General features: G+C 46.5%; 1 protein-coding gene across 1 annotated transcript in view; it reads right to left on the reverse strand.

Moving 5' to 3' along the window:
* Positions 1 to 19741, reverse strand: part of ACSL5 (acyl-CoA synthetase long chain family member 5) — a 43737-nt gene extending 23996 nt beyond the window's left edge. Inside the window, exons 1-2 of the mRNA XM_079900317.1 lie at positions 19517 to 19741; positions 3075 to 3259 (exon numbers count right to left, since the gene is read on the reverse strand). Coding sequence (XP_079756443.1) covers positions 3075 to 3230 — 156 coding nt within the window. The 5' untranslated portion in view covers positions 3231 to 3259; positions 19517 to 19741. The remainder of the gene's footprint in view (positions 1 to 3074; positions 3260 to 19516) is intronic.
* Between the last annotated feature and the right edge of the window lie 6253 nt (positions 19742 to 25994).

A 25994-nucleotide genomic window follows, 5' to 3' on the forward strand; every position in this document is an offset into this window, starting at 1 on the left:
GTATCAAGTAGAAATGCTACAGAGAAGAAATAACATTTCAATAGAGACTTTGAAGATAAGTAAGCATTTACCAAAATGATGAGGTTTCGTAGAGCAGAGGGAAAGGAGGATAATTCAAAGTGAAGGAATAACCTGAACAAAGGCACAGAGGAAGCAACAAGGATTTACTGTATAGCACAGGGAGTTATACAGTGTCTTATAATAACCTATAATGGAACATCATCTGCAAAAAAACCCAAGAAACAAAAAACACTATGCGTGGCTTCCCTGGTGGCGCAGTGGTTGAGAGTCCGCCTGCCGATGCAGGGGACACGGGTTCGTGCCCCGGTCCGGGAAGATCCCACATGCTGCAGAGCGGCTGGGCCCGTGAGCCATGGCCACTGAGCCTGTGCGTCCGGAGCCTGTGCTCCGCAACGGGAGAGGCCACAACAGTGAGAGGCCCGCGTACCGCAAAACAAACAAACAAACAAAAAACACTATGCTGTACACCTGAAACTAACACAGTATTATAAATCAACTGTACTTCAACTAAAATTAAAAAAAGAAGGTACAGAGGCAAGAAAGCACACTGAAGATTCTGGTGGGCAGCTCGAGAACAGGGTATTTGAGAAAGAGGGAGTAGCTAGGGACTTGTCCAGAAATGTCAGCGGAACTACAGGATCAGGCCCTGATTTAGATCCTGGAGCTGCAGTAAGAGCTATAGGCATGGTTCAACCTTCATGAAAGTTAGTTTAGAGAAGCATAGGCATCAATTAAATAAGCATTCAAAACTGTAAATTATTACCAAGATAAGGGCTATAAAAGTACAAGGTAATCCATGAGGCTATAACAAGAGATCTGACTTAATCTGGAGTACCAGGAGATTTCCATCAGATGTCACATTAAGTCAAGACATCAGAAATAAAGTTCTTTTGGGACTTCCCTGGTGACGCAGTGGTTAAGAATCTGCCTGCCAATGCAGGGCCCACGAGTTCGAGCCCTGATCCAAGAAGATCCCACATGCCACGTAGCAACTAAGCCCATGCGCCACAACCACTGACCCTGTGCCCTAGAGCCCGCATGCCACAGCTACTGAGCCCACGCACCTAGAGCCTGTGTTCCGCAACGAGATGCCACTGCAATGAGAAGCCCGCGCACCACAACGAAGAGTAGCCCCCGCTCACTGCAACTAGAGAAAGCCTGCGCACACCAACGAAGACCCAACACAGCCAAAAGAAACCATTAAAAAAAATAAATTAAAAAAAAAAAAAGAAATGAAGTTCTTTTTCTAGAAAAGAAAGATGGGGTCTTGCTGTCTACTTACATAGATGGACTGAGGAAGAAGGAAGAACGAAAGATGATTCAACTCAACTTTAGGCAATTGGGTAAGAAGAGATGCATTTAACTGAGATAGAGCAGGAAGGGAAGCGGGAAAGGGTGCATGCGTGTGTGTGTGTGTGTGCGTGTGCGTGTGCGTGTGTGTGTGTGTGTAAGGGAGAAGACATGCAGTACAAAGATGTGTGGAGCCTGAGGTACCTGAGTGTCACTGAGATGGACTGGAACTCAGGTGAGGTCAGAAGTAGAAAGTCAGATTTGGGTGTCATAGACTTTTAGGTACATATTCATGTCATAGAAGAGGAGGGGTTTTCTCAAAAGAAGTGAGGATTGAAAGCAGGGACTGGCAGACTATAATCTGGGGCCAAACATAGCTTGTCACTGTTAAAATAAAATTTTATTGGAGCACAGTCATGCGCATTCATTTACATATTTTCTGTGCTTTCACGCTATAACGGCAGAGTGGAGTAGTTGCGACACAACCCACGTGGTCTGCAGAGCCTAAACTCTTCACTATCTGGCCTTCACAGAACATGTTTGCCAACCCCTGCTTTAGAGGAATCAAGAGATGGTGAGACCGACACGGTAAGATGAGGAGAGGAAGGAACTTAAGTGACAAAGAAAGAAATCTTTCTTTCTTAGGAAGAAATCTCATTGAAGGATACGATGAAAGGCAAAAGTAGAAGTTTCAGGAAAGAAGAAGTGTCAAGTCAATTGAAAGGAAGAGGCTGAAGAATCACTGAATTAAGAAGTTAGATTATGAGCGATGCAGAGAAGTCTGGGGAGATGGTAGTGATAAAGGTCAGATCTCAGTGAGCTGAAGTTCAGAAGAGGGAATCAACAAATGGACTGCTCTTAAAGACTCTGGGGGAAAGGGAGGATTGAAAAGAGATGGTGGCCTGAAGCAGCAGGACCAGCAGGACAGGAAGATGCTGCTAAAAATCTTCCAAATAAAAGGGAGGCAGGCGGAGAGTGGAGGCAACTTGGAGTAAGATTCCCGAGTAGAAGAACAGAGTTTGTAAAAAGATCAGAAGGGGTTAGCTTTACAAAGGAACAGGAATGCTTTTTTTCTCTGAAAAGGGTTGAAGATGAAAAATCATGAGAGAAAATTCTTGGAGCTTTCCCTTAGCTCAGAGATATAGGAGGCGGTGTGATTTGCTGAAAAGTCAGGGAATTGAGGGGAAAAGCCCAGCTCCATGTCTGTCGTTTTAAGAGGGAACATTACCTCAAAGCTGGTATTTAACTCAATAACTTCTTTACTATTCTCAGACACTGGGTGTCTTGATGAAAATGTTCTCCTGTCCCCAAAGTACTGACTCCCTCATCTAGATCGTGGGTCAGCAAACTTTTTCTGTAAAGGACTTTGTAAATGCTTTAGGCTTCGTGGAACACATATGATCTATCACTCTTTTTAATTTTTTTTACATATCCCTTGAAAAATATAAAAAACATTCTTAGCTTGCTACTCACACAGAAAAGGGTGGATTTTGCCTGCAGGCTGTAGTTTGCCAACCCCAGATCTAGATTACTGGCATCATAAAACCAGTAAAAGCTGTGATTTCATTTTTATTACGAAGGAAAATATGCCATGACTAGAAAGTTTAACTTACAGATTTTGGGTAGTTTTGCTAACCAAAAAGGCTTATTTTCCCATACTACCCCCCGCCCCACCCAAGTCTCCTTCACCAGTGATCCTCAGGTCTTGAATTCGTTTGTGCTTGATCAAGTTTGACAAGCTGAAAAGGTGCTGGGTAAGTTACCTCGAGTCCCACCGATTGCTTGTTCAGATCAACAACAGGCAACACGGGCCGGGGTCTGTTAATCAGCCACAGGAATATGGCGGCTCCAAAGGTCAGGACGCAGATCAGTGCCGGAGTCGGAAGTGGGGAAAACAAGAAGTTAAAGATAAAAAGCATCTTTGTGAATAGCAGCAGGAAATTCAGGCCTAAAAAAAAAAAGAAGGAAGGAAAAAGTTAGAGGAAATGGTCGTACATTTTTACTCAATAGCTCTGTGTTTACAGAAAGAACACACACACACACACACACACACACACACACACACACACACAGCTTCTAGCCCTCCAAATAGCCAGGGTTGGACCACTTTAGCAGCTGAATTTCTCCCACTGTTTACCTTAACACTGTCAAGAATAGTAGAATGCATTCTCTACCCTTGCTGCTTGACTGTCCTCCCACAAGGCAGAAAGGATCAAAGGAAACAGGTTAATCATTTTCCAGACAATTTTGAGAAAGGACTACCCTTTAATTTTTTGACTGACAAAGCCTAGAAGCCCTCTGGATCCAAAATAAGCTGGTAGTCAGAGGAGGGGGCTCCAGAGAGCTCCCCCTGCCCAAGCAGAACGAGGGTCACAAAGGACTCTTGCAACTGCCTCTCCCTAGTATAAACCAGACAGAAGAGGGAACCTCAGGAGAGGTGACATCACCCATCTTAGAAATTAAGCATTCTCGGGCTTCCCTGGTGGCGCAGTGGTTGAGAGTCCGCCTGCCGATACAGGGGACACGGGTTCATGCCCTGGTCCGGGAAGATCCCACATGCCACGGAGCGGCTGGGCCCGTGAGCCATGGCCGCTGAGCCTGTGCGTCCAGAGCCTGTGCTCTGCAACGGGAGAGGCCACAACAGTGAGAGGCCCGCATACCGCAAAAAAAAAAAAAAAAATTAAGCATTCTCCTGTGAAAGACATTTCCTGCTGGCCAGATATGCCTTGCTCATTGCTTTCTTTTCTGAGTCATCAGGAGGGTCTCAGAAATCAACAGAACCGCAACTTGCCAGCTCCAAAGTCCTCTCCTCCAGGGAGCCTGGAGGAACCATTTTTATTGGAGGCAACTTTAGCCAGGTCTGCAGGAAGGATGCAGGAGAATGGGCCTGACACATGGTAGCAGGTGAGCATTGAAGATTCAGGCCGGGAAGTGATCTCAGCGAACCAAAAGCAACAGTCTTCCCCCACAACTCAGCTTTTCTTGTAGTTTCCAGCTTCAAACTACTCTAACAGGAGGCATTAACATTTGAGTGGGTCCTAGGAACTCATTCTCGCTGAAGCCATCTCTCTCAGCTCTTGCCTCACAACTTTCAGACTTGACTAGGACAATAACAGCATCAAACAAATGAGCACCAACTCTATGCCAGGCACTGAGCTGGGTTGTTTGCATGGATTATCTAATGGAAATCGCATTTTACAGACAAAGCAAATAGAAACTCCCAGAAGTAGTGACTTGTCCAAGGTCACTCATCATTTGCCACTGCTGCTTCCCTGTTAAAATCTGCAAAATCACAACCCATTTTTTCCTTATAGAGTCTAGCCACAAGGTTCAAGGAGACTGAGTTCATCTGGCCCCTTACAGGTCACAGCAAAGGCATTTCAGATTTTGTATTCTTTAAAGTTTACTGCAACGCCCTATATCTCAGAGATGAAACTAAACGTTCCTACTCAAAATCAAGAGAGCAGAGCAAGTCCAATAAAAAGTCATAGCCACCCTCAGAGCTTTGGGACAGCTGCCATTAGCTGGCACCTGGAACTTTTGCCACTAAGGGAAACAGTTCCTTCCACTTTAACAAAGGCTTTAAAGCCTAGAAATTTTGTGTGGGAACCATAACAGTCACAAGAAACCCTGAGTCACTTTTCATCATTTTTCTACCCCTTGATTGGTTATTCCTGAGTTTGGAGTAGTCCCTTTCCATTTTATGGAGCAAAATTGAACTTCCAGAGACTGGGATGACTGTCTCAGTTCTTTGGTTTCTTCCACATTGTGTTTAGGTAAAGAAAAAGAAGATTAAAAAAAGCCAGATCCCAAAGGTGCTAGTTTACCTAACAACAGGTGCTATTATGACCACCTGCCAGGATTCTGAGAGCTGGGATTTTTGGAATCCAGCCTTAGCCAAAATTGTGTGGTAAGGCAGTCCAGGAGGCAAAGCATATTAGAGAGCCAGCCATGCGGGACACCATTCCAAGGCCGGCCACCCACTTCAGGCTGAGAAGGGCGGCTGCCCCAGGGGAAGCTGCAAAATTCACAGGACAGGTAGCAATGCCAAAGGAAGAGGGAACCTGCTTTGTGCTCAGCCATCTCTGCCTCCTGCCAACCCCTGTCCTCAGCCTGGGGTACTGCCACCAGTCTGGTGCTACCTTAGAATCTGGGGTTCTGCCCTTTGCCTTCGTCCCTCCTCAAGTGAAATATTCTTACCTGCACCTCCCTGCTTGGATACAAGAACAGATTGTTGCACTGAGGACTTTTGCCCTCTTCTTACACATGGCAGCTTTATATTTCAGTTGGAGACATAATGGGAGACTTTGCAAACAACGTCTTCAAAAGAGGGTCTAAAGGTGAAATCTGGCAGTGTGGGAAGGGGGAAGAGGGAGGGTGAATTGCCTGGCAGGTAACACAAAGGGAGGAGAGAGAGAAAGAACCCATGACCAGTCTAAAGGTGGCACCTGCTGTCCACCCCGGCTGATTCTTACCATGTAGTAATGTGAGCCCAGGGTCACCAGATGGTCAGATTCTTTACTCCCTAGAAAACCTGGAACACTGGATTTTTATGAAACCTCAATTTTAACTTCTGGCTCTATTAGTAAGGGTCTGGTATGGGATAAACGAAAACACATCTGGTGTAATCCGGACCACGGTCTGCCAATTCTTGAGCACTCCTTTTAGGTGAACTCCTGTCCTATTGCCCACAGATGGGATGAGCCTGGCCGCTTCACTACCTTGCCTGCACTGGCAAGGGACTTTATTTGCAGAAAACACTGAAAGACGTATTTGTCAACTGAAATAGCTTACTCACTTTGTTTGTTACTGCTGACCAGGTATCCAAATAGGATATACACAGAATTTCAGATGCTTCCTCCCTGCCTCCCCACATTTTAAAAAATGGAGGTAAAATTCATATAACGTAGAATAAACCAGTTTTAACATGTACAACTCAGCATCATTTAACACAGTCACAGTATTACACTCACAGTCTTGTGCAACCGCCATCTCTAGTTATTTCCCAAACATTTCGGGGCCCCAAAAGCGGAAACCACGCACCCATTAAACTGTAACTCCCACTCTCTCCTCCCCCTCACCCTGGGCAACCACTAATTTACTTTCTGTTTCCATGTATTTACCCATTCTGAATATTTCGTATAAATGGAATTATGTAATATGCGACCCTTTGTGTCTAACTTCTTTCACTCAGCATAATTTTTTTTTTTTTTTTTTTTTTTTTTGCGGTACGCGGGCCTCTCACTGTTGCGGCCTCTCCCGTTGCGGAGCACAGGCTCCGGTCGCGCAGGCTCAGCGGCCATGGCTCACGGGCCCAGCCGCTCTGCGGCATGTGGGATCCTCCTGGACGGGGGTATGAACCCGTGTCCCCTGCATCGGCAGGCGGACTCTCAACCGCTGCGCCACCAGGGAAGCCCTCAGCATAATATTTTTAAGGTTTATCCATGTCTAAGGTTTAGCATGTATCAGTACTTCATTCCTTCTAATGGCTGAAGAATGTTGCATTGTATGGATAGACCACATTTTGCTGATCTAGTCATCAGTTGGTAGATATTTGGGTTATTTCCACATTTTGGCTGTGGTGAATAGTGCTGTGAACATTTGTATACATGTTTTGTTTGAATACCTATTTTCAGTTCTTTGGGGTAAACAGTAGTGGAAATGCTGGGTCACATGGTAATTTTATGTTTAATTTTTTGAAGAACCACCAAACTGTTCTCCACAGTAGCTCTATCATTTTACATTCCAACCAGCAATGTAGAGGATTCCAATTTCTTTACATCCTTACCAACATTTGCTGTTTTTTTCTTTAAAAAAAAAATAATACCCATTCTAATGGGTGTGAAATGACATCTCATTTTGATTTTGATTTGCATTTCCCTAATGACCAATGATGTTTAGCAACTTTTCATGTGCTTTTTGGCCATTTGTATTTCTTCTGTGAAGAAATGTCTATTGCAGTCCTTTGTCTATTTTTAAATTGGGCTGTTTGTCTTTTTGTTGTTGACTTGTAAGCCTTCTTTATATATTCTGATACTAGAACCTTCTCAGAAATATGATTTGCAAATATTTTCTGCCAATGTGTAGGTTGTCTTTTCACTATCTTGATAGTCTCCTTTTTTTCTTTTTTTTTTTCCGTATGCGGGCCTTTCACTGTTGTGGCCTCTCCCGTTGCGGAGCACAGGCTCCGGACGCGCAGGCTCAGCGGCCACGGCTGACGGGCCCAGCTGCTCTGCGGCATGTGGGATCTTCCCGGACCGGGGCACGAACCCGTGTCCCTTGCATCGGCAGGCGAACTCTCAACCACTGCGCCACTAGGGAAGCCCGATAGTCTCCTTTTTAATGCACAGCACACACACACATTTTGAACCTACGATGCTAGCACTAGAGAGGATTTGCATCATATAACATAATTTGTATCATATAACTCTCTCACTGTTTAAATGGGAGAAACCGAGGGTCTGAGAGAAGGCAAGACCTTCGGGTTACACCAGTACTGGACTGGTTGCCATTCTAAACTTTAGAAACTATGAACACTTCCGGATATGTTCAAGTAAACAAGGGGAGAAGCCACCATCTCTCTCGTCATGTGTCCTGTGTCACTCAAATTACAATTCTGATCGGTCACTCCACGGAACCCCTGCAAGCTTTTCCTCTTCCCTAACGTCACTCCCAGTTGGGAAAGAATGGAGTAAGGACAAGTGCAATAGCAGTAAAGAAAAGAGGAAGGAGAGCTGTGTTACACTGTATCTGGGAGTTCTTGTTTGAGGTTATCTACAGATGTTTGAACAAGCCACAGGGTTGCCCCAATTGGAAAGCTTCCTCCGCTTTCTGATGTGGTAATAGTGACACGCCTTAGTCCCATACCCCAGGATGCCCATCTGTCCTCAGCCCTTCCCCTTGACTCACTCTCCAGGCCCCTCACTTCCTCTGTGGTTTGAATGGCCACAGCCAACATTACTCATCTGGCTCCTGACGTGTTGAATTCCCAAGCTTGCTGAAGGACACCTCCTGCCTTCATACCTGCTTGCAAGCTCCCAGGACCAGCCTTGGTACCTAGGTTATGACCACCCCATAATCAGCTTTGGGTTTTGCTCCTTTGAAGATTTGGGGCAGCATGTCTTCATTGTCCCGTTTTCCTTGGATAAAGTCCTTAAATGACCCCCTTCTACTCTAATATTCATGTTTTTGGTCAACTATGTTGATTGCTACGAATCTTTCAGAATCTCCCTATAATCTATAAATAATTTGTCTTCTGATAGTCCCTTTCACTTAAAAGATTTTATTTTTCTGCTGTGTATTCTGCTCTTCAAGCATAAGTCCACTCCCATCTTAGGGTCTCTGTATCTGCTCTTCTTTTTGCCTGAAACACTCTTCCCCAGATCTGAAATGGTTGTGTATTGCTTGTAGCTCAGATCTCAACTCCAATGTCATTTCCTCAGAGGCTCTCTCTGATCACCCTATTTAATATTGCCCTTTCCACCTCAGTCACTGTCATGGACCCTGATTTCTCTTCTCCATGTCACTGTTTGCTATCTGAAATAGTCCTAGTCCCTTATGGTCCATTGCCCCTACTGAATTGATGCTTTAATCCGAACAAGGATTTTTGTTATGTTCACTGCTGTGCTTCCAATGCCTGCACCATGCCTGGCACAGAGTAAACTTTCAATGAGTGGTTGCTGAATAAATGACCAGTTTTCTAGTTCAGAATTATCTGTTCTAAATACTCTCAGTTGACCCACTTCTCCCTTAATAAACTCTCCCACCCCCAAACTCTCCAATCTTAAATTATCAAAAGTCACTCTGGACAATCTTGAGATAGGTACTCCTGATCAATATTTTGGCAGGGTATTAGGTTCGGGATGATGGATGGTGAAAGGATGTATTTCTAACATATATTAAAAAACCAGTCAGGATCAGTCTGCTCCTCCAGGCTTGGAAGAATCTGCAGGATGGATCTTATCAAATGAAGTCATCTACAGTGTTAAGTGGGTAAATGGTCCAGCCTAGAAATACATGATTCTGTTGCCCTGGGTTTTTGGAATTCAAAGGACAATAAGACTAATTATCTTTGCTTTTACTCTTGAAGAACGAATTATTTTCTATTCAATAATGAGATATAGATTGCAATTATAAGCTTTAAAAAAATCTGCCTTCTAGAAAGTGGCACACTCATTGGGACTTAATTGGTTTTCTGTTCTCTTGCATGTATGGGCTCATTCTGTGGTGATAGAAAGTTCATTAAAAGGGAGACCACAGTCCCCAAGTTCTTACACGCAGTTAATTAACATATTCTTCCATACTGAATTACTTAACTCTCTCCTAGAGACTATGTCACAAATCTTCTCAACTCATAATGACTCCAAAGGGGCCTGTGTGTTATTAAGGAGGCTGTATATGAAAGTTCTGCTTTCCCGGTTGGGCTTTAAGTTCTAATCCAGCCTCCATTGTTATTTCCCTAAATTTCTGCCACCCCCAATTTAGGAGCCCTCCATATCATTCCTTAACTGCGTAGTTAATATATATAGACAAAGCCCAAAGTAATGGCAACAGGTCAATAGGACATTACAAACCAATAGCCTCATGAGCATACCTGGGAGGATCTGATAACCTTTTCCTTTATATGCAATGAATGTGAACCAGATAAGAGTTCTATTGCAAGATCCTTCACCCAGCTTTCTCAGAGCTCTGGAGCTAAGGAGTTTTCACCTTTCCTTACTCCAGTTTACTCTTCTGTAGCACATGGAGTTTTCTTCTAATAAGAAATAAAACACAACATGATTTGAGACAACAATCCTCTTTCGCAAAACATGGTCAGAGAAAAGGCTGATATGAGGACCTACTGTATAGCACAAGGAACTATACTCAGTATCTTGTAATAACCTATAATGGAAGAGAATGTAAAAAAGGAATATATATATTTATATATATGTGTAACTGAATCACTTTGCTGTACACCTGAAACTAACACAACATTGTAAATCAACTATATTTCAATACAAAATTTAAAAAATGGAAAAGCATTGGTTCCTAAGGAGGGTAAACCTCAGCTACCCATGTTATCTTAAATGAGTCAGAAAGGGCCAACATTCAGTTATATCTAAGATAAAATTTATTGTCATATTTCCCAATTAAAAAAAATTGCTGAGAAGGGAATCCTAAAATCTCTCTAAAGAAATAAGAGGCAATTAGAAACCATGAGATATTTCAGTTAGGCGGCCAGTTACCAAATCAGTAGCCAGAAAGTCGATAGCTTTCCTATATTTTGTGCAAATAACTAATTCGAAAATAATGGAAAAGGTGCCATTCCCAATAGTGTATAAGAATAAATGGTGGTGCAGTGGTTGGGAGTCCACCTGCCAATGCAGAGGACACGGGTTTGAGCCCTGGTCTGGGAAGCTCCCACGTGCTGCTGAGCCCACGCACCCAGAGCCCGTGCTCTGCAACGAGAGAAGCCACCGCAATGAGAAGCACACGCACCGCAAAGAAGAGTGGCCCCCGCTCGCCACAACTAGAGGGAGCCCGCGTGCAGCAACGAAGACCCAACAGAGCCAGAAATAAATTAATTAATTAAATAAATTTATAAAAAAAAAAAAGAATAAATGTGTAAAACCTACATTTAAAAAGTTCACATCCGCGGGACATAAAAAGGCTTGAATAATGGAAAGACATACTTGAAACAGTTAAGGGGTCCAATCTCCCTAAATAAATTTATACATTTAATGCAACCCTAGTAAAGACCAACAGGATTTTCTTGGGAAATTAAAAAGTTAAAGTTCACCCAGGAAAATAAAACTTACAAAAATAGAAAGTTTTTGAAAAGTAACAGGAATTGGGTGGGTAGCAGAGAGGTTACCCAAATGTTACCAAATTTGCTTACTGTGGAGCTATAGAAGTTTTCTATTGGTCATAAATAGACAAATCTATGTGATGAGATAATCCTGAAATACTCCCAGTGGATGCTATTATCATATACTAAACTGCAGTCCAAATCAAGATAGATTTTTTTCACTTACAATCAATGTGTTGCGACGAGTGACTAGCCATTCAGAGAGAATACCGAAAGTTGATTACTGTCTTACCCCTAAAACAAAAATACATTGGAGATGGATCAAAGACTAAATATAAAACATTGAAAACCATGAGAGTATTTGAGGATAAAAAGTATGAGAGAATTGTTTTTTATAATCTTCGCATGGGGAAGACTCAAGACAGACACAAAACCTAGAACCTATAAAAGGAAAATGTTGGCAACTTTGACTACACAAAACTTTATATTTGCCCTGCAGAACAGATACCAGAGACAAAGTCAAAGATAAACTGGGAAAAATATCAAATATTCCAGATAGGCAAAGAGCTCATTTCCTCAGTAGAAATGAGTAGAAGTCAATGAAAAACAAAATACAACCCAGTAAAACCAAGGGCAGAGGGCATGACCAGACAGTTCATGGCAAAACAAACAGGTTACTTAAAACCAGGGAGAGGCATTCAACTTCACTTATAGTTTCTTAAAATGCAAATTTAAATGAAATGCCTTTTCCCCATCATTTAGATTAGCGATGATGAAACAGTACAAAATGCACTATCAATCACGAAGACGTAAACTTGGGGCAGCCTCCGTAGGGATGTGCCCATTGCCCGCTACCACAATTTAAAATGTGTTCCCTTTGACCTAATGACTCTACTAGTAATTTATTCCATAGAAAGACATCAGTTCAATAAAAAGTGCATCACTTTAAATGGCTGTTTGAGGCACCCGCTAGGAATATGGACTCTGAGTCATACTGCGCTCAATCCTTGTCTGTGGTCAGCTTTGTGACCTAGGGTAGATAACTTCTGTGTGTTTCCTGATCTGTAAAATGGCAATACTAGTATCTCCCCCATAAGGCTGTCACCGTGATTAAAGGAGTTCATGTACCTGTACGGTGCTTAGAACAATGCCTGACACATGGGCTCAGGTATGAGCTATTCTGTTCATCATCATTAATCTATAGGATTGCTGATAATGTCAGAAACCAGGAAAGCCTTCCTTGATAGGAGAGTAACCAGATACATTATAGCACTTACACACAATGGAATTCTTGGCAGGTAGGAAGGAGAATAAAGCAGGTCTGATAAGGAAAGAACTATGTGAAATACTACCAAGTAGAAAGGAAAAAACCGCTTGGACAGTGTAGTGTATGCTTTTGTGTTTCTGAAAGAATAATCCTCATAGGAAAAGACAGACTGAAGAGGAGAAATTATGAATGGATTGTCCAGAAGTTTTGAGTATTCAGTCATTCAGCCAAAGATATTTAAGGGCTTGACTGTATACCATCGGTATCATTCCAGGTGCTGGGATATAGCAGTGAAACCCTGCTCTTGTGGGGTTGGATTTCATTGGGAGTTTGGCGACAAGCCTGAACAAGAACTAGATTATAGAATACTGTGGAATAAAAACTATATTAGGGAAAGAGGATTGAGTGTACAGCAGGGGGTGAATTTTAATTAGGGAGGTTACAGTAGGTATCATTGGGACAGTAACACTTGAGAGGATGTATCATTTAATCTGTAATATGTATGCTTTTTTAAAAAAAAGGTAAAATGAACAACTCTGAATTATCCCACTTCTGACTAAGGCAGCTGACTTAGAAAGTTCTACCTTGGTTGGTGGCATTTCATGTGACTACACCTGAGAATACAGCCTCATCCTCATTTCTAGAAGTGCAGCTCTCCCACCACTAAAGCTACATTCCATCAGTAGCCTTTTCCCTGCACCCACATTACCGGCCAGTCTGGATGGCAGCTCTGAGGGTGGAAACGTTTTTCATTCATTCCCCTTAGTGGATAAGAAACCAAAGGTGAAGGTTGAGTCATGGGGCCAAAGGGGACCCGAAAGTGCATCTTTCAACATTCTCAGCAGTTGCTGAGAACAGAGGCTGGTGTAACATCCCAACCTACGAGATAACTTCTCAGCCACTCACCAGCACCTGGGTGCTCAGGCCACCGCCTGGCACTAGCCTTCTCCACCAAGCAGGGCCGGATTCCCAGGCCTGAGTGGCTCTCCTCCCCTGGGGGCCTGGCACCCAGCATGCTCTGAAGCACACACCCCATGGGATGTCCCCAGGCAGATGGGAAAGGGCCTCCTTGTCACCTCCACGGGGTCATTCACGTGTGGCCAAGCAGGAAGACAGCATTATCAAAGGGAATCCCTGTTAAAACCCCAAGGGTGGCGAAGCAGTCATTTCCACACCCCGGAAAGATTGTGTGAGTGCTTAAATAACTAAAACAGGAAACAGAGGGACTTCCCTGGCGGTCTAGTGGTTAAGACTTCACCTTCCAATGCAGGGGGTGCAGGTTCAATTCCTGGTCAGGGAGCTAAGATCTCACAGGCCTCAGGGCCAAAAAGCAAAACATAAAACAGAAGCAATGTGGTAACAAATTCAAAAAAGTCTTTAGAAATGGTCCACATCAAAAAATCTTTAAAAATAAAAGCCAAAAAAACAGGGAAGAGATACTAATCTCCCACATTTTGTTTTTCCTAGCCCAATTCCTAGGCCACACCCAGCAGTTCCAGTTTGTCAGGCGGCTGGCAGAGAGAAGGTGAGGGCGAGGCTTGGGAAAGTTCCCTGACCCACCAACAAACATAACCGTAAATAAACCCTCAGGGTTTCGATGCTTATCCACTGGTGATATCTTTGCTACCGAATAGCACAGGAAAAGCTGTTGGAGTCGGATCAGCTCTTTCCTTGGGTTTGGGTCTCGGGGGTTCCTGGGGCTCAGCTGACAGCCTGAGTTGTGAGCACTCCCAGGCAGAGGCTATCTTAATGCAGCACTGTGCCCGAGATACGGTGGGGACCCACCGAGTGCCAACAAGTCACCCTCCCCTTTCGCTCACCATTAGCACAAGATCAGAGAAAGGCACCTAGGGAGGGGAGTCTACTGAGGAAACAGGTTGCAAAACTCAATCCCGCGATGACACGATGTGCGCCTACACACAGTGGGGGGTCGGGGGGGTGGGGAGAGCCGCTGAGCCCTCCTCAGAAATGCCACAGCTGGACTTCCTGCTATAGCAAGGGCAGCACTAAGCAACCCGACCCGAGTGAGGTCAAGGTTCACTCATCCTACAAGCATTCGAATATATGAGCACCTACTATGTGCCGGGCAGTGTGTCCAGCATGGGGAAACTACACTCAGAGTTCATAGTCCAGTAGGGGATAAAGCCAATTCCCCAGGCAGGAAACAAATGCTCTGTGGAATGTACCCCAGCTTTGGGAGCATCTGCTCCATACATACTGGAGAAAGGATGTATGTGGCAAGGGATACGTTTACCCTCTGCACTTTAAATTTACGTATAGTTTCCCTTGAATGAGGCAAACCAAGATCTTAGACTCAGCGTATGCCCAGCACCGTGCTGTGTGCAAAGGACCAAACACTTAGAAGGCACAGCTCCTGCCCTCTGGGGACTTATGGGTCCATCGAACACTAAAATCACCTATACAAGGATTCAGCGTGCAAGATGAGCTAATGAATGTGAAGAAGGGAGAGGCCAGTGTAGACTGGAGGAGGTGGAGGTGGTCTAAGGGGCACCAGACCCTCAAGGTCATGTGGTCCTTGATCCCCTGGCTGTATCGACAATAGTCTTATGTCCAGGGTCCATCAAGGATGACCACCCCACCAAGCCAATGGCTGGTAAGACCCCAACTATGATTCCAGCCAGGGTCACTGTCACCAAACTACCTTTCTCCATTGTTGTCTGTGTCTCTCCATCTACTTTTCCATGGAGAGAGCAGTCACCATATTAGGTTGGATGAACCTAAGTAACAGAGAGGACGAGGAATACCCGGCTGTGGGGTGAGAGGTGCAGCACGGTTAGAGGCACCAAAGTGGGACAAGCGTGGAGGGAAATGGTGAAGGGACATGTCTGATGGAGACAGAGGACCAATTTTAGTTGAAAGGGAAAAAAGACAAAGCTTCCAAAGGGCTGAGTAAGACAGTGTCTGGGGCCTGGTATAGACACTACACAGCTGGTGTTTGGTTCACAAACACCAGAGAGCCTTGGGGTGCCAGGCCTTGGTGGGGTGGGATTGATCAGGAAAGCCTTCATTAAGTCAAATGCCAAAATCCTCTTAACTCAGTCCATGAAGATCACACAGGATAGTTGCTGAGCCACTCATAGGCTGGTGACAGGCAGTGACAAGTCCCACTGGATCTTAGATCGACTTAGTCAACCTTGATGTACTCCTGTGCTTCCAACAAGTCAGAGTCCAGCAGCTCTACCCTGAGGAAGTCCTTGTCTCAGTAAACATTCCCAAAGGCCTTCCAAGCCTATTGCTGACCAAGTGAATCATGAGAGTGCTGAGGTCAGGAGAACCAGCACAATCCGCTGGAGTTGATAAGAGCCTGTATAAAGATAGGCTGGACAAAGTGCTAGTGCCCCATCACCCAGGCCAGGGTAGAGACAGGCTGACGCAGGAGGCTGTGAAAGAGGTCTCTGCAGAATCAGCCCGCTCGCTACCTGGTCGGGCAAGTCAGGGGTCACCAGATTCAGTGTGTAAACAAGAAACTTTATTCCCAATAGTCTCCTTTCCAGTGGCAAACGTTTAAGGCCATTGCCTTTCCAGGTACCAGAGCAACAGAACTACCACTTACCAGATATGTGGCCCTGGGACAGTTACTTAATGTCACTGAGCATCAGCTTCCCTCCACTGCACACCAGAAGGGGTAGGTAATTATCTCTACTTAAAAGGGATACTATGGGTAGACTTTCCAGTATGCTGTCCAGCACATAGGAAGCCCTCAGTGAGGATGAGCTCTCTTTTTCCCTCTTCCACTTAAGTCAGTTTCTAACTCCTTGTCAATATCAGGTGTTCTGTTTCGAGATGTCCCCAAAGAGAAGAGATGGTCATGATCTTTGCAGTATAACTGTCCTTCGACTTACATACAAAGGTCTTAACAACTCCTCATTTCTATTTAAACAGAGGATTTCTAGCTGGGGATCACATGGTCCACCTCTAAGCTCTGACCCTGCCATCTCCCTCAGCCCTACCTCACCCCTGCATCCTCCCACAAGCCACTCACAACCTCACAACTCTTAGAGTAGAGGGACCCATGGAGACCCAGAGATCTACAACAAGCTTCCCCACAGAGGGTTGGTACCATGGCCTCACCACAGCAGTACAAGGGCTGCCTGACCTTCCAAACTCCAAAACTCATATTTATTCTAATGACATGAATTAAGAGCCTGAAAATACCAGGCTCTGTGCTAGGGGAAGAACGAGAGAGTACATTTCTGATCTCATGGTGCACGGTCACATGGGGGAGAAAGAGACCGGGATGTGTTTAGAGCAGAGTGCGGCGAGAGCAGCGACGGCTGACCTCAGGGCTGCTGGGGACATGTCACCCCCGTAGGGTGCCTCCGGACACGAGTCACCTGAGGTCACACTCCAAATGAGGGTCAGTTCATCTGCTGGCCAGGCATGTGAGACAGACAGAAACAGAAACCTCCTTCCTGATTTCTAAAAATCTCTCCAAGTCCTGGTTTAGGAATTCACCTGCCTAGAGGTGGGAGGGTTTTTTTTTTTTTCTGAGGTGCAATTCACGTAACATAAAATTAACCACTTTAAAGTGAACAATTCAACGGCATTTGGTACATTCACAATGTTGTGCAACCACCACCTCTATCTAGTTTCAAAACACTTTCATCATCCCCAAAGGAAATCCTGTACCCATTAAGCAGTTACTCCCCATTCCTCTTTCCTCCCAATCCGTGGCAACCAAGGATGCATCTGCTTTCCATTTCTATGGATTTGAAAGTGGGAGGATTTGCAAGAAAAAAGTTTCTCCCAGTTTCTAATTCTCTGGTCCATGCACTAAACTAGACTCATCAGAAATGGAGGCAGAGTTTGCCGTCAGAACTAAATGAGCCAGAGTTCAAATGCCAGCTGCAATCTCTTCATACTGTGTCCAGTTTATTTCTAAGTCTTGGTTCCCCTGTCTACAAAAAAACATACCTACCTCACAGGACTGCTTTGAAGATCAAAAGATAAAAGCCCCATAAATGAGTAAGCACAGGGGCTTCACTGGAGGTGCAGTGGTTAAGAATCCACCTGCCAATGCAGGGGACATAGGTTGGGGCCCTGGCCCGGGAAAGTCCCACATGCCACGGAGCAACTAAGCCCGTGCGCCACAACTACTGAGCCTGGGCTCTAGAGCCCACGAGCCACAACTACTGAGCCCACGTGCCACAACTACTGAAGCCCACGCTCCGCAAGAGAAGCCATTGCAATGAGAAGCCCGTGCACCACGACAAAGAGTAGCCCCTGCTCGCTGCAACTAGAGAAAGCCCACACACAACGAGGGCCCAATGCAGCCAAAAATAAATTAATTAAATAAATAAATTAAAACAAAACGAACAGTAAGCACAGCGCTGCCCCACACTAAATATTCAACGAATGGTAGCTGTAATATTTACATTCTAGAAAAATGTCAACCTGAAAAGTCTCTAATAAATATGTGAAGTCAATATCTGCCCGGGTCACCATACATAAGGATCTTTTTAAAAATGAAAATTTCTAGGAAATCCAGAGAGAGGTTAATTCTACACAGGAGTGGATGGAACACGGTTTTTAACATCACACCAACTGCAGCTTCTCTTCCAGTTGACAGCTGGCTGCTTTGCGATCTTGGGAAGGTGGCTTCACCTCTCTTAACCACCCATCTCCTCATACCGTCTTAATGAAATGGCAGAGTACCCACTTTGAGCTGGTGCGTAACTGGCTTCCTCTTCCCCCTCCCCCATAGTTTCCTTCCTTTCTCCTTTCTGGACCCACAGCCTCCCTCTAGCATCTGTGGGTTTAGGGCCTAGGCACTCAATGATACACTGATATTATTTTAGGTGTCATTGCCCCCAGAGAGTTAGACTAAAAGTTGGGAGAAAAGACTATTTCAGGTCAGGGCCTCAACAAATGCTCGGCTGAAGCATCCTGTTTGGTCTGGATAATGTTTGAAGAGACCCCGTCAAGTTGGAGTATGTTTATCTGGGAGCACCTGCCTTGCGTTTCGCCTCTCACCTGCATCTTGTTCCATATCACCCACTTGACTTCGCTCTATTGCCTGCCTCTTCTATAAGTGTTTGGGACTCCTGTTTTATTTCAGTTTTTGTCCCTTTTATTGTGCCAAGCATACAAGTGATGCCTACAAGATTTTATACCAAGTCTCTTCCAAGATTATTCTGTGTTCACCTCAAATACTTGTCCATTGGAGGGGACAACCATAAAGTAACTCTCACGCTGGAATACAGAGGGAGGGATCACCAAAACCAATTATTCCTTTTTTTTTTTTAACTGAACCAATCTTTTATTTTTAAATTAAATTAAATTTAGTTTAATTTAATTCTATTATTTTTTAAGACTGCCTCTGTTAGATAATACCAATTACCTACAAACTGGAGCTACAGATCCAATCCTACTTTTCAAATCACCAACAAGATGGATACCCAGAGAAGGTAGTAAGCCCCAACTATGGAGTCCCTTTCCAACACTCACTCCTTGAAGGTCAAGTTCATCTTAGATTCAACTTGTGGCCCTACTCCTTAAAACAGATCCAACTTCATCCAGAAACCATTCCATTAGTCATGCATCGGGCAGCTCTTCCCCTCAGAAGGGCTGAAAATCCATCAGGAAAATTGAGGACAACACCCAGTGCAGCACAGGCGAGCTATAGGCAGAGGCTCAGGCCCACAAAATGGGGTCCGGGTTGTGGTTCCCCTTCCCCAAGAGAGGCAGGAGAAAGGACTCCTCCACAATCTGCCTTCTCCTCCACCCTCCTGATGGGGAGGGTTTTTTTTTTTTTTTTTTTTTTGCGGTATGCGGGCCTCTCACTGTTGTGGCCTCTCCCGTTGCGGAACACAGGCTCTGGACGCGCAGGCTCAGCGGCCATGGCTCACGGGCCCAGCCGCTCCGCGGCATGTGGGATCTTCCCGGACCGGGGCACGAACCCGCGTCCCCTGCATCGGCAGGCGGACTCTCAACCACTGTGCCACCAGGGAAGCCCGAGGAGGGTTTAAAGAAGTCCCTTAGAGACCAGGGAGAAAGTGAGCACTGACACGTGCCTGTGACACAGCAAGCGGCAGATTCGCCAGAGCTGGGGGTCAGGATGCCACCGGGGCTTCTGCCCCATGCCCACGAGACCCCTCACTAAGTACCCCCTCCAGCTGCCCCCTTACCCTGCGAGGGGGCCGCATCTCTTGGTGCTTCCAGTGAATGGGGCCTCCTGGCTCTGACTTCCTCGTGGCACGAGTCCCTGGCCTCTCCCCTCACCCCCGGTCCCTCCAGGGTCACAGGGGCTTCAGAGCATCTCTGCAGGCTGAGGGTGCCCGGTTCTGAGCCGTCTGAGCTGTCAGGGCCCTGTCCGAGCTGCCCCGTGTCAGGAGTCAGGCCATGGCCGGCTTCTAACGTGCTCGGGGACTTCACTTCCTGGTTTTTCTTTCACAACTGAAAGTGGAAGCGTTCTGACCAGGAGGAGAAAAGCCGCTAAAGCTCTCCTGGCTCGGTTTCAAAGCCTTTACCATCAGTCCCTAAGGGCTGACACAGAAGACAGCCTGCATCCACGCAGCTCACGCTCTCCCTGTTGGTCTGACGACCGCTAAACCGAGACCAAAAACCAGACGGAGATGACTGAGGTGCCCCTTGCAGACCGCCAGTGTCAGAGAGGTGAGACCCCCTCCCCGGGTTCCCAGGACAGGGAGGTCCAGCCACAGGGCACCGTGGCCCTCGCAGCCTTCCCAAGACTGTGGGGACACCTGGAGGCCAGCCTGGCCTGGCCAGCATTGCCGGCCGGCCGTGCACTGTGTCACCCACTCTCCAGTCCCCAGTGAGCCTGCCTCAGTCCCCGAAGCAGTGCTGATAAAGCCAAGAAAACGAGCACGTCAGGAACGACAGGGACAGCCACGGAGATCTGTTCCTTTCCTCTGACACATCCTTTTCGTACCCCAAATTTGCTGCCTCCCTCACCTCCCCGATCACAACTGGGAAATTTTAAAATCAGGAATCCACAAGCACACACGCCGTTAGCTGTCAGATTGATCCTGCATCTCGGAGCCTCTGGAAAACTCCACTGTATATTCGTGAGACAACGACAGTGGCAAAGACAAATTACTTCTTGGTATTATTATAAAAATTGCTTTGAATGTGCAGACGCCCTGAAAGAGTCTTGGGGATTGGTCTACAGGGCCTCAGGACCTGCAGTAGTCTCACTGGATTCACCTACGGCTGTGGCCACAGAAGGGCATGGGAGCGTCCATTCTCAGATTTGAAGGCAGAAAGAACAAGTTCTCCTGCCCCTTCCTGCCCCCACCCCTCCCCACCACCTCTCAGACACCCCAGAATCAAGCAGCACTTTCCCCAGCCTTGGTTCCTTTAAGAAGGGTCAAGGTAATTCCAGCACAAGCTCAGTTCTTTACTAGAGTTAGATCGGGATTCCTTCTCTACACAGAGGAGGGCCTAAAAGCCTCCAACCATAAAAGCCAAAGCGAGCTGTGCCCCAATCTCAGGGAACATAAGCGCTGGTCCCTTGGCCTCACGGGAGCCCACTTTAGACATGGAAGAACGATGAAGTATGGGAAGATGAGGGTGTCCCCTCTGCCTTTCCATCTTCAGGTTCATCTCATGGCTGGAGGAACACTTGGCTTTGCTTAGTTTCCAAGCTCACCTCCCACAGGGGCAGCTCCCTTCAGCGACGAGCAGAGGATGGCAGGGTGGGTGTCAAGTCTCAGCCATTATAATGCTACTGGGCTCTTCCCTGGGTGCTGTCTTCTTTTACCAACCCGACGAAGAGCTTAGGACCAGGAGAAGATGGCTTCCTCCAGGATCAAATGCTCAAGTACAGAAGAGTCTGGGTCATTCTAAAGCTCTAGCATCTAGGGGTGCATTCCTGTTCAATCCTACATGCATGAGGGACACCCCCAAGATCTGAGGGAATGATGGAAGGTTTTCACAGCCCCCAAGAATTCTGCGTCATGCAGCAGGCTGTAGTGACATTCTGACCAGGACTCAAATTTCTGCCCCACCTCCTCTTAGCTATGCAGCCCAGGCTGCTCTGTTTAACATCCCAGAGGCACATTATTCATCTGTTATATGAGAACTACACCACCTATCTTTCAGGAGGTAACGAACCAATGAGGTCATGCACATCACATATCTTGTACAGACACCAGCATGGGATAGAAAGTCTGTTAAGAATTCCCTTCCCTGCTCCCTTCCAAATGGGAAGGGCTGTTAGCAGCAGCTGATGGATGGCCTTTCTAATCATATTGATACAGACATTTCTAAATGGAAGATGAAGGAGACCCACATCCTGGCTTTGGTTATAACCTTTAAAGCTTTTAAGTCTGTTTTATTTGCATTTAGTGAAATTAACAACTCTCTCTTCCAAGTCCATCTCCTGCCAACATTCAGAGCCCCTTCCATGTCTCCACCCCCTTTTCAATTGATTTTTTTCTTTGCCTCCCACTCAAGTCAGCTGAGATTACTATTCAACCAAATGTTATTTCATGTTGTGAAAGAGCCTTAGGCTGAGAATAGACACACGGCCCACTGTCTTCTCCCCAACCAACCCTACCTCTGCTCTCCCATAAACATATAAGCTATGGAGCAGGTAGCATTATTGCAGCTTACCTTGTAAGAATACTCTCACTTCCGGGGTCCAGGAGACGCGGCCCTCACAGCTGGCTGTACTCGTTCAGCACCACATTCAGCCTCCTGAGTCCGGACGTTTCCTTTAGTGATGATGCCTTTCCTCAGCGCCCGAGTCGGGACCACACCTGAAGCCAATGAGAGTGGCTAACCAGCCCTCCTGGAACCTTTGAACCTGTTGCAATAGAAGTTCAAAGGTAGAAGTTACCTGTTCAAACACTTGTGGTAACCTCCGACAGTGAGAAGTGTAGGATTTGGCAAAAGTTTAAAACAGGAGACTGTTATGCAATGGTCTTTAGAGGAAGAAAAAAGAGAGAGAGAGAGAGAGAGAGTCGTCAGCTCAGAAAGCTAACGTTTAACAAGCAAAACATTGTATAAAGCCCATACCTCAGGGAAACCGGAGGGGTTAGACAGGGCTTTGCACCTGCTTTTTGGGCAGAATCCTTGAGATTGTGACAGGAAGAGGAAAAAAGTGCTCCTTGAGTTTAGCGGGGAGAGAAAAATGAGACACCACTCTAACTGCCTCTAGCTTTAAGATTCAGATAAGCAGAGGCCTGCATTTTAGAGATGAGCCTTCTTCTAGAAGGGGCCAGTGACCCCTACAGAATCACAATGTCTCCAAGACAATCAAATAAGGCAAATCACTCTAGAATCTAGACAGAAGGACAGGCATAGCCGGGTGGGATTTAGAATGCAGAATCATGGCTACAGCCTACACCACCCACGGCTCAGCGAGCTCTGGAAGAAGCAGGGTTGCTGTTGCCTCACGGTCCAGCCTATCCTCCTCTGTCTTTCCATTTTAAAGTCACTCGTCACCATTCTCGAGTCCAAAATCTTTAAGACTGCAAGGCATCATCACCAAACAAAAACGCTGGCTGGAGACGCAAGCGGCTCTGGAGATCCCTTGTGATCTCTATTTTATAGGCGAGGCCAATGAGGCCTTTTCAGGTGAAAGAAATCACTCAGAATCATGCAGTCAGTTAGTAGTCAAGGTAAGGCCTGACCCAGGCCCACAGACAACCGCCGCAGTGCCTTTGCCCCCATATGGGGCTGCTTTGCTGCTCAGTGTTCATTTCACTGCTAGCAGACCTCAAATACTTGAACGTGTTCCGAGTATCAGGCCTGCAGAAATTCATGGAAATGCTGCATTAGGTTTCTCTCACTGTATTTGGTCGGGCGGCTAATATCAAAATCAGAAACCGATACCACTTCCTGCCGACTCTGTGTGGAGGAGTGGCTGCCTCACCGACAGAGAGGTCCTATTCGGCCAGATTCTTATCCAGGTCGTAGGCGCATTGACTCTGTAAGCTCACTTCTTGCCATGGAGCCCTAGTCCTACGGTAGGACCAGAAAGAAAAGGCTTCTAAGAGGTGGCTAAAGAAGATACAGTTCAAGGGGAACTGGGGGCTGAGGTCCCACTCGATCGGATTCATGCCAGCTTGTGTTAAGTAGCAACCCACTGAACACCTGCTGACGCCACACTAGCCAGAGAGCAAGATACTCCAAGCCAGTCGTTCCCAAACTCCAGTGAGCATGACAGTCTCCTGGAGAGCTTGTTATACTGATTGCTGGGCCCATGCTGTAGTTTCCGATTCAGTGGGCCTGGGTCAGGGCCTGAGAATCTGCATTTCTCGCAATTCCAGTTGATGTGGAGGCTGCTGGTTTGGGGACCCTCTTGGACCCCCACTGCTCCAAGCAGCCACCCCGCCTTCCACGGGCTCAACTACTGAACTGTTCAAAGGAACTCTGCATGGGGTCGTTTTGGCTCTGGTGATCCTGCCGTTGGGAGGACAACTTAACACAGATTAGAACTCATGATATGTTCTAGAAGAGAGGTGCTGCTCAAGTCCAGCGAGTGGCCAAGACCCAGGGAGGGTGCTTCGACAACAGCAGGACTTATCGCCATGCACTCTTCTGCTTTAGGTAAGTGTAAGTCAGTGCTGACAGCATCCCAGCTAGACGACCCGTGTGGGTATGAGTGCGGGTGTGGAGGGGGCATCACCGGATCTAATAACCTTCACTTTATTCTCAAGGGCACCTGAGACCCCAAAAGGTGCAGCAGCCGGCGAGGGTGAGGCATCCACTTAGTAGGAGGGGGAAGCCCAGAACCCAGGCCTCCATTGCCCTAGCAGGCCACACTGTCTCCTGATCAGCCATGGTTTCCTATAACATCTCCCTTCAAAAAAAACACGTTTGGGCTTCCCTGGTGGCGCAGTGGTTGGGAGTCCGCCTGCCGATGCAGGGGACGCGGGTTCGTGCCCCGGTCCGGGAGGATCCCACGTGCCGCGGAGCGGCTGGGCCCGTGAGCCATGGCCGCTGAGCCTGCGCGTCCGGAGCCTGTGCTCCCCAACGGGAAAGGCCACAACAGTGAGAGGCCCGCATACCGCAAAAAAAAAAAAAAAAAAAAAAACACGTTTGATAAGGCTTTGCAACACCCTCTGCTTCTCCCTCCCTTCCCACAGCCATATGCATTGAGAAATCAATAAAAAGAAAATTCCTTTCCGGTCCAGGCATCCCATGTCCTCTAAAAAGTGCAAACCTTCATTATTTTATGTCATTCACAGGTGAGGTGCCTGAGGTGAGGAGTCTGACCCAATAGCTGCAGTGCTGACACACATACTCTCTGCCCCGGTCGGGAGGTGGGGGGAGGTATTGGGGGGGAGCAGTATACACTCCTTCACTCCTTCCCCTTTCGTAGGGACAAGGGAACCACACATCTCATTTACAACAGTTCGAGAAGACCAGAAGCCAACATTCCAGAGTTTTGTAACACAGCCCGGAAACAGCCAAGATACCTCTCACCATAGGGCTGGCAGCTCTTTGGAAGCAGAAACCAGGTTTCCCCTATTTCTGAAAGCAGGGAAAGCCAGACCTTCTCAGTAGGCCAACTTTACATAGCACCACTGTGTATTTGTACAGCTCCTCCCAACTTATAAAACACCTCCAAACTAACTCTTAACAAACCTGCGAGGTGTAAGTGGGGACAACACCTTCAGCACCTTCAGTGGCTGCCGGAGCCAGGCTCCGTGACAAGGACTTCGTTTGGCCCTCACAGTAAATCTTCCAGGTAGTTATGATTTGTATGGGTGCAAAGATGGAGGCTCAGAGCAGGTACGTTGCCTTCCTAAGAAGACGATGATGACGGTGAGGCCAAGCATTTAAAAAAAAATAATTTCAGGCTATTTTGCAAAGCCAGGTGATTCGCAGCTTCTTCCTGAAAAGGAGACCTTTATTCGGGAGCAGAATTGGTGGCAAGGCAGATTTTAGAGAAGGTTGGGAGGTGTGAATCAGTCAGGGAACCAAATATTATTTAAAGGTCTTTGGGGTGTTTCCAGATTCCAGACATCACTGAACCTTCATGAAGTCCCTCTAGAGGAAAGTGGAATTTCTCCTTTCAGTAAAACCTCTGCCCTCAGAATCCAGGTGATTCATCTTGTACCTCCGGCTCGTCTGCTGTAGCAGACTTCACTGGATTCAGACTGTGGACTAGCTACTCAACAACGCTCACTGTCGGCATCCCGAGGGAGGGCAGAGAAGGAAGCTGGAGACGAGAAGGGGCGGCACAAGGTGTGTGGAGTAGCTGGGACGGGTGGTGTCCGCTGGACACTTATTTAGGAAGGATCTGAGGCTGTTTTGACAGCTAATCCAAGTCTTTAGAAGTCAGGCGACATGACCCAAGAAGAAAGAGAAGCAGAGTCCTAGAGCTGTAGGTTGAATCTATTCATGTTGACTCAGTAGTGATGAATCAGAATGCCATGTCCTTCCCCAGAGTCAGCTGTACAGCAGGGCAGAGGGTGTGATGGCGCAAAGTGGGCAAAATGGGAGCTGTGATGGACTGACCTTTAGCTTCCCACATGGCAGAGCTGACTTTGAAGTTTAGCCTTTCACTGAGATGTGAAAAGAAAGGGGCAAAGTTCCCTAAACTCTTAACAAGATGCCCTAACCGACCATTCCATACCCACCCTTTCCTTGGTTATCTGATGTTTCAAAAGGCTAATGGCGCTCAAAGTA

Source organism: Stenella coeruleoalba, assembly GCF_951394435.1.
Source record: "Stenella coeruleoalba genome assembly, chromosome: 16".
NCBI lineage: Eukaryota > Metazoa > Chordata > Mammalia > Artiodactyla > Delphinidae > Stenella > Stenella coeruleoalba.